General features: G+C 49.3%; 2 gene segments (V, D, J or C); both read left to right on the forward strand.

Moving 5' to 3' along the window:
• Positions 1–1059: 1059 nt before the first annotated feature.
• On the forward strand, positions 1060–1788 carry LOC115271506. The segment is given in 2 exon segments: positions 1060–1105; positions 1199–1788. Coding segments are annotated over 2 exon segments (636 nt in total).
• Positions 1789–5296: 3508 nt separating this feature from the next.
• On the forward strand, positions 5297–5763 carry LOC115271505. The segment is given in 2 exon segments: positions 5297–5342; positions 5438–5763. Coding segments are annotated over 2 exon segments (372 nt in total).
• The last annotated feature ends 3766 nt before the right edge of the window (positions 5764–9529 follow it).

A 9529-nucleotide genomic window follows, 5' to 3' on the forward strand; every position in this document is an offset into this window, starting at 1 on the left:
CATCCCCAAACTCCCTCCCAGAGCCTGCACCCCAATCCCCTGCCCCAGCCTAGGGCCTGCACCCCAGACCTCCTCCCTCACCCAAACTCCCTCCCAGAGCCTTGGGCGGGTGGGGGGGAGGTGTTTGGATGGGCAGAGTTTGGGTGGGGGCGGGTTCTGGGCACCACCAACATTTCTACAAACCTGTCACCCCTGATCCTGCCCTGCAAACCTGAACTCCCAGCATTCTCAGGGGACATGCTGATCCCTAGTGGCCACTGCTGATATCCAGCACCTCCCTCCTCCCTTAACCTGTGAGTCCCTCTCTGGATTGGAACTGGACTGGAACCAAAGACCATCTTGGAAGCAACATTACCAGCCCAAGTAGTCAAAAATCATGAGTTAGACCCCCCAAATCACAGGCTCTACCGCCGCTGCTTCATTCATTCTTCGGCGGCAATTCGGCGGCAGGCCCTTCCCTCTGAGAGGGACTGAGGGACCCACTGCCAAATTGCCACCGAAGTGCCGGCCCTGGGGAAGGGCGCAATTTTATATTTTTGCCTCAGGCACAAAAATACCTTGTTACGGCTCTGCCCCAGACCCAATCTAAAGCACGACCCCTCCCCAGACACTGACCCCCTGACCGGACGTTGCATGGCCCTTGTGCGCGTGGAACGGGGCTCCAGAGCTGAGTCCCCCCAATCCCCAACATCACCTCACAATAGCCAGGCCCTCAGTTCCTGGGTGAGGAAATACAGTCACTGCAGGGAGCTGGTCATTCCTCCCAGGGGTCCGAAAGTGTCAGGAGGACCCAGCGCCCTGTGCCCGGCGCTGCACAGACACACAGGCCGGGACAGTCTGACTCCCGCACCCGGAGCCCTAGGGCGAGTCAGTCAGATCACTGGCAGCAGGAGTGAGTGTCTCTTATAACGCAGGGTATGCAAATGAGGGAGACGGTTTCCTGTTTAAATCTGTGCCTCTCTCTGCCCAGGCTGCACCCGGAGACACAATCTGCAGGCCCTGGGTCTGTGCAGTGACCAGCCAGTCCCCTGAAAACTTTCCCCTCCAGCACCCGGGAAAATGGGATTTTTCCTCCTTGTAATAGTCACTGTAGCAGCTTTGGAAGGTATTTTCCTCCTTTGAATAACTGGCAGAGTTAGAAGGATATTGTGTTATCACTGTTTTTATACCGATATTAATGGCCTGTCTTTATTCTCAGGTGTCCGGTCCCAGGTGCAGCTGGTGGAGTCCGGAGGGGATGTGAAAAAGCCTGGAGACTCTCTCCGCCTCTCCTGCAAAGCCTCCGGGTTCACCTTCAGCAGCTACTGGATGAACTGGGTCCGCCAGGCTCCTAGCAAGGGACTGGAATGGGTCGCTTATATAAACACCGGTGGGGGTACTGCTTATTACCCTGATTCAGTGAAAGGCCGATTCACCATCTCCAGGGATAATTCCAAGAGTGAGCTGTATCTGCAAATGACCGGCCTGAAGCCCGAGGACACCGCCCGCTATTACTGTGCGAGAGACACAGTGAAACAAAACCAATTTGTGATCATACAAAAACCCAGGCTGCGGAATCGCCCTTCTCCCGGCAGCCACGTGGGGGCAGCACGTCCACAAACAATCCAGCATGAGGTTCACCTTCAGCAACCACAGGATGAGCTGGGTCCGACAGGCTCCCAGGAAGGGGCTGGAGTCGGTCGCTACGGTCAATCAGCCAAGTGGCTCCAAACAATGGTATTTCCTGGCTGTTCAAGGCTGATTCACCATCTCCCGAGACACCTGTCAGCTCGGCTTGTCTGCAAATGAACAGCCTGAAACCCAAACACTGCCCAGTATTACCATGCCAGACACACAGTGAACCAAAACGTAATAGTAGTGCAGAAACCTTGTGTCATAACTATAAAGGGAAGGGTAACAGCTCTCCTGTGTACAGTACTATAAAATCCCTCCTGGCCAGAGATTCCAAAATCCTTTTACCTGTAAAGGGTTAAGAATCTCGGGTAACCTGGCTGACACCTGACCCAAAGGACCAATAAGGGGACAAGATACTTTCAAATCTTGGTGGGGGGAAGGCTTTTGTTTGTGCTCTTTGTTTTGGGGGTTGTTCGCTCTTGGGACTAAGAGGGACCAGACATCAATCCAGGCTCTCCACATCTTTCTGAACAAGTCTCTCATATTTCAAACTTGTAAGTAAACAGCCAGGCAAGGTGTGTTAATTTACCTTTGTTTTCTCAACTTGTAAATGTACCTTTTACTAGGGTGTTTACCTCTGTTTGCTGTAACTTTGAACCTAAGGCTAGAGGGGGTCCTCTGGGCTCTTTAAGTTTGATTACCCTGTAAAGTTATTTTCCATCCTAATTTTACAGAGATGATTTTTACCTTTTTCTTTAATTAAAAGCCTTCTTTTTCAGAACCTGATTGATTTTCCTTGTTTTTAGATCCAATGGGGTTGGATCTTGATCCACCAGGAGTTGGTGGAAGGGAGGAGGGGGGGATGGTTAATTTCTCCTTGTTTTAAAATCCAAGGGGGTTGGATCTGTATTCACCAGGGAATTGGTGAAGAGTCTCTCAAGGCTACCCAGGGAAGGGAATTAGCATTGAGAGTAGTGGCAGCAGTCCAGATCTAAGCTGGTAATTAAGCTTAGAAGTTTTCATGCAGGCCCCCACATCTGTACCCTAAAGTTCAGAGTGGGGAAGCAGCCTTGACACCTTGGCTGCACCATCTCCCGTGAGCCTGTGGGGACAGCAGTGACCCTGCATCTCTGGGCACTGGCATGAGTAAAGGCATCAGGATGAATCAAAAATCTGCCATGGGCCTTTAACCCTATAATTCACTGGCAATGTCACCGCTGGCTTCACGGCCGGCTCCGTACAGAGACAGCTCAATGCCTGAGCAAACCACAATCAGCTACAGCTGGAGATATGGGAGAGAGCTGGGATTTTCCAAGCATACCCATGAGTTAAGGTGCCCCCCGTCCATTTGGAAATCCAAGCCCAGCCCCTCAGCTAGTGTGAATGGGGGGAGCTCAGTATGTGGCCCACAACCTATATCCACAATGCAAAATTATTTTCAGAAGGAGAAATAACCCATCCACAGCCCATCCTCATCTGAATCTGCCCAGTGCTGGCACCGAGGCTAGTTATGTGATTTCTAGGGCAGAGACCAGGAGAGTTGATTGGAAAAGCTCAGGGAGAGACCCCTGCACAGATAGGAGCCGATCCCATTGGTGAGGAGCCAGGGGTCAATGGGGTCAGAGCAAGCAGGGCTGAGATCTTTGGCTGGTGGCTGCTGCCCTGGGCTCCTCATTCTCCTCTAGAGTCCATAGGGGTGACCTGACAGGGCATCTGCCTCTAGTGAGGATGGCTGGGCCTTTCCCACACTGATTCTTACCCCAAAGCCAACTCGCTTGCCCACAATGGAGGGCCAGACTTTTGACAGCGACACTGATCATACAGTAAATGCCCCATGGGTAAGGAAATTGGGAATGATTTAGTGACTGTGCCAGGGATTTTCAAAGAAACCCTGTGAATTTAGGGGCCAGAATCCTATCCGGAGCCAAACTCTTCCAGGTTCCCTTGACTCAGAGTCCCAGCCTGTAGCTATGGTGCGAATACAGACTGAGAAATGGAGATTGGTTTTCACAAAACACTGACCCCGCGTACACAGAGATTTGCATCTTCATCTGCCTTATTCTCCAGCTAGCCAAAGACTCTCGTCTCTAAAGGGCGGATCCAAAGCCCATTGAAACCTCTGGGTACCTTTCCTATGAGTACAATAGTCTGTGGATAAGACTTTGGAATCCAGACAGGCATATATGAGCTCAGGCAAGGTGGGAGTTAATTTCTCTATTAGACAAACTATATTCAGGATCCCATTATGCAGCGGGGGCGCTGTACAAACATACTGCCTCTCTCTGTCTGACTCCCAGAGCAAGAGTTTGTTAGTCTTATAAGGAGGGGTATATGTAAATAGGGGTAGCAGTTTTCTATTCTAATCAGTCTTTCTCTCTCTCTCTTCCCAGACAGCAACCGGAGAGAGAATCTTTCCCCCCCCCCCCCCGCCCATGTCTGTGCAGTTACCAGCCAGTCCCCTGAGAACTTTCCCCTCCAACACCAGGGACAATGAGACTTTGGCTCCATTTAGTTCTCATTGTAGCTGCTTTTGAATGTATTTTCTAACCTAAATGCACTGGAGAGCCAGACAAATACTGTATATTTGCTATTTTGATACTAATATTTCTATCGTCTCTTTGTTCCCAGGTGTCCGGTCCCAGGTCCAGCTGGTGGAGTCCGGATGGGATGTTAAAAAGCTCGGAGACTCTTTCCGCCTCTCCTGCAAAGCCTCCGGGTTCACCTTCAGCGGCTACGCTATGTACTGGGTCCGACAAGCTCCTGGGAAGGGACTCGAGTGGGTCTCACATATTTATGATGATCAGGGCCGCCCAGAGGAGGGGGCAAGTGGGGCAATTTTCCCCAGGCCCCGCAGGGGCCCCCACGAGTATGTCGGAGGCTCCCCCCGCCTCCATCTTCCCCCATCCCCCGGCATCTCAGCTGGTAAGGGGGCGGGGCTGCGAGCTGCGGCCGAGTGGCGGGAACTCAGGCCCTGCTGGAGACACGACGCTGCTGCAGGGATGTCCGGGGCTGCTCCTGGATGCGGAGCGCTGAGGCTCCAGGAGAGGGGGTAAGCGGCATGGTAAGGGGCCGGGGCCGGACACTCCCCGACCCCATCCCCCACAGCCCTGACCCCCAGCTCTGAGCCCAGCCCCTCTGAGCCGGGCACCCCCCGACCCAGAGCCCAGCTCCCCACCCAGCCCTGGGCAACAGCAGCGCCACCCTCAGGCAGCGACAGCCCATTGGCACCAACCATCACCATCACCCAGCGACAACCCATTATGTAATTGCAAATGTATCATACCATTAAAGCATTTCATGTTTTTAAGTAATGTATTTCATGTATTTTCAAATTATTATACATTAATTTTTGAATGTATTTCACTGGTTATTTTTTACATTTCCAAATACATGTTACTAGAGTATTGCAACTTTTTTTTTGGAAGGGGCCCCCGAAATTGCTTTGCCTCAAGCCCCATGAATCCTCTGGGCGTCCCTGCTGGAGGGCAACTAATGAGAGCACCCACAGAAGGCATTTGTGTGTTTTATGAGGAGCGGGATATGCAAATGAGGGAGACAGTTTCCTGTTTAAATCTGTACCTCTCTCTGCCCAGGCTGCACCCGGAGAGACAATCCGCAGCCCCTGGGTCTGTGCAGTGACCAGCCAGTCCCCTGAGAACTTTCCCCTCCAAGTCCAGGGAAAATGAGGTTTTGGCTCCATGTAGTGTTCCTTACAGCAGCTTTGGAAGGTAATTTCAGCCCCTCTCACCATTGGCGTGGGAGGGGATCAGTCTATTAATTGCTCTTAATATTAATACAAAATACAATGTGTTTCTATTCCCAGGTGTCCGGTCCCAGGTGCAGCTGGTGGAGTCCGGAGGGGATGTGAAAAAGCCCGGAGACTCTCTCCGCCTCTCCTGCAAAGCCTCTGGGTTCACCTTCAGCAGCTATGATATGAGCTGGGTCCGACAGGCTCCCGGGAAGGGGCTGGAGTGGGTCTCAAGCATTTATTGGGATTTATGGAACCACTATTATTACGCAGACTCAGTGAAAGGCCGATTCACCATCTCCAGGGACAATTCCAACAACCTGCTGCATTTGGACATGACTGGCCTGAAGCCCGAGGACACCGCCCGGTATTACTGTGTGCGAGACACACACACACAGTGAGGGGAAGCCGGTCTGAGCTCAGACAAAAACCTGCCCTCGCTGTCTAAGGACAAACTCTCCGCTGGGGGCTGGAGTTCTACAGCTCGCAGCGGAGAGACAGTGAGCGAGAAAACTCCTGTCCTCAGCTGCCTGTCTGTGACTCTCACACACACAGATGCAGACACAGACTAACCGCACTGTTAGCAGAGACCAGCCCGCAACTTTCCCTTTCCCCCAATACACTCTGTGCCCCTCACTCCACCCCTCCCCACCTTTTCTCACCCCCCTCCACCTCCCAATATCCCAGGTTGAAAGAACCGACAGGAAAGTGTATGAACACACGGTATTTTAAACCCCTTTTTAACAGCCAGGCTGAGGTTTTGCCAAGCTGCCCAATCCATATGGACACCTCATTCCTATTATAGTCCCTCAGGAGCTTTACAGACCCTCAGCCTGGGCAGATAGGGTTGAATTCCAGACGGAGCCTAGGAGCACTAGAGAGCCACCTGCCAGGGGCTTTCAATGTGTGTTCAGGGCTAGAGCCACCACAAAGGGAATTCAGCACCTAACTGCCGCCGTATATGACTAAATCGGACATGCCACCGAGATCCTCAAAGCCTGCACCCTCTAGGCACCAAAATCCCCTAGGTATCTAGCTGGTGATAGTGTGACCAGATGTCCTGATTTTCTAGGGACAGTCCCGATTTGGGGGTGCTTTTCTTATATAGGCTCCTATTACCCCCACTCCCATCCCCTGTCTTGATTTTTCGCACTTGCTGTCTGGTCACCCTAGCTAGTGATATGTACTGGGCCAGAGAGAGCAAGAAAGTGACTCATTCTACAGCCCAGTGGTTAAGACACTCTCTGGGATTCATGGGACTCAAGTCCCTGCTCTAATGAGCCTTAATTACTTATAGCAAGTGCAACAGCCTTGCAACAGCCATGTCCCCTTGTCGCCCCGGATGTATCAGATCCTACACACCCACCCCTGAAAATTCCATCTTAAATAACTACACTCACTCCTCAGAAAACATACACTGGGGGGAAAGAAATATAGAGAGCAGCACACAAGGAGAAAAATAAAACTGAGTTTCCTATTGTGGCTGACAGTGACCCTATGTTGACTAGTACATTACACTGTGAATAACCCTTCTGGCGGATACAAATATTAACGGGTGTTTAAGTATTTCTCTCTGATTCAGTAACATGGGACAAATCTTCTCCTGGCCTTATATACCCCATGGTGCTACGCAGAGATCCAGTGAGCTGCTATCTCTCAACCTTAAGGATCCTTCAATATCCCAACCTCACCTCCCAGCTTGTACAAACCAACCTCTGTGAAGGGTCGCCCACCCCTAAAGGGAACGGAGCCGGCACCTGAGCACACTGCCTCTCACCCGGGAGATAACACTCACTGCCTGACGGAGCAGCGTCCCACACCATGGAGCTTCCCGGACTACGACATTCACAACAGAGGGGATCCTGACCCCCAAATTCCCACTGATTTTAAGGTGCTGATAGAATAATAATAACTAATAAGTCTGTCTTCTAGTCCAGAATTGCTAGAAAGAGATGGATGTACTATCTCAATTTTTCAAGAAGAAGTTTTCAAACATTAATAGTAATTACCTAGCTCTTGTATTGGGGTTTTCATTTGTACATCTCAAAGCCCTGATGACAAAGGAAGGTCAATGTGATCTTCCCCATTTTATAGCCATATAAATTGAGACACAGGGAGTGAAAGTTTCTCGCCCAAGGTCACCCATCATACTAGTAGTAGAGCCAGGAATAAACTGCCGAATTCTCAAGTACCAGGCTAATGTGCCCGCACAAGATCTCACTGCTCAGGGATCTCACAAGAGCAGAGGGACAAGCAGACAGAACTGAGTGCAAGGTGAATAATCAATAAGGAATTTTGTCTCTAAAAAGCAACATGAATAATTGTAGAGACCACTGCAGCAATTATTCTGTGACTGGAGTTCTTCCTCTTCCCCTTCACCCAGATAATACTTTCCCTCTACACCCACCTCTGGGAGGCTGAGTTTGCTGAGGACTCAGTCCAAGAGGTGTCTTATAAACCATAGTGCAAGTAAGGCAGTACTCTCCAGTACCGGCAAGAGATTTTTAGAGGGTATGGGGTACCAGAAAGACTTCGGGCTACCCCCCCCCGCCCTCCAGAGGGGTGGGGGTGGGGCTGTGCTCTGCTCCTTAAAGGAGAAGAACAGGGAGGGGGAGGGCATTCATTCTTTATATGGCTTTAACAGCACAATGTATATGTTAACAAACTTAAACAATGGCTTTGTTTAAGTTTGTTAGCATATGTATTGTGCTGTTAAATTGGTCAGGAGTCCTCAAGAGGGGAAGGAGGTGGGGGATGGATGGAAGGAGTTTAAACAGTGTTTTTGATTCTGTTTCTCCCCAGTGGTCTGAATTATCCATGATATTCATACTGCATCGCATCAAGTCCAAATCATTAGAGGAATGCCTCTGCTTGCACTGAGCAGAGGATGTTTGGATTCTGATGTCAGCCCAGTTCTGCAGCCTGACAGGAATCAGGGGTTGTCCCCAGTGTATCTAGAATTCTTCTGTGCAGCCAAACTAGTCTAACATGCATTTTGCTAACTGGAACTGGAGCAGGAAAACAAATGCCTCATTTTCTAGCTTTGTGGATGAGAGAAATATAAGTGAAGATTATAATGACGACCTTAAACCAGCTGCCTGAGGAATCTGCCAGGAACTTTGCTGAAAATATGTTCCTCATCTTAACCACGGAGCTAAGACTTATCACACATCTGCCCAACTCTATTCGAATGAAGCTCTTTGTGATCCGACAGCTCAGGCATTGTCAGTTTCATCTAGAACAATTTAAAAACTTGGGACCTAATCCTGTAAACCCTTAATCATTTGATCAATCCCATTGAAGACAATGGGACTATTTGCATGTCTATGGACCACATTTGTGGTAAGAGCTTCAGGAGTCTGTTCTGTTCCTATAAAGAAAGTTGAATCTCCCATTTAAATGCAATGTTTGGGTACAATACCATAATGCAGTTTAGGATACAGTTCTACTTAAAATTTGTCTTTCAATAAGTCATACATATGCTGAAATGGCTCCTCACCTAACCCCCATATTCCATAGAAACAGACTGAAATACTACATATTTGGGGGGAAAGTGAGTAGTTAAGCATGTTGATGTTTGTATATACAAACACCCATTTCATCACTGTACTGGAAAATATAGCTGAACTTAGTTTTCTATGGTGAACACTGATCCAAAAAACCCTTGGATCTTAAAACAAGGAGGAATTAATCATTCCCCCCCCCCTTTACCAATTCCTGATGAGTCCGGATCAATCCCCTTGGTTCTTAAAACAAGGAAAAATCAATCAGGTTCTTAAAAAGAAGGCTTTTAATTAAAGAAAGAAAGGTAAAAATCATCTCTGTAAAATCAGGATGGAAAATAACTTTACAGGGTAATCAAACTTAAAGAGCCCAGAGGACCCCCCTCTAGCCTTAGGTTTAAAGTTACAGCAAACAGAGATAAACACTCTAGCAAAAGGAACATTTACAAGTTGCGAAAACAAAGATAAACCTAACACGCCTTGCCTGGCTGTACTTACAAGTTGGAAATATGAGAGACTTGTTCAGAAAGATTTGGAGAGCCTGGATTAATGTCTGGTCCCTCTTAGTCCCAAGAGTGAACAACCAGGGCCGACTCTAGGATTTTTGCCGCCCAAGGCAAAAACAATTTTGGTCCCCCCCCCCGTTTTTTAATTACCCCACCCC

This window comes from Terrapene carolina, unplaced genomic scaffold (assembly GCF_002925995.2).
Source record: "Terrapene carolina triunguis isolate 2854851 unplaced genomic scaffold, T_m_triunguis-2.0 Scaffold32221, whole genome shotgun sequence".
In the NCBI taxonomy this organism is placed as follows: Eukaryota; Metazoa; Chordata; order Testudines; family Emydidae; genus Terrapene; species Terrapene triunguis.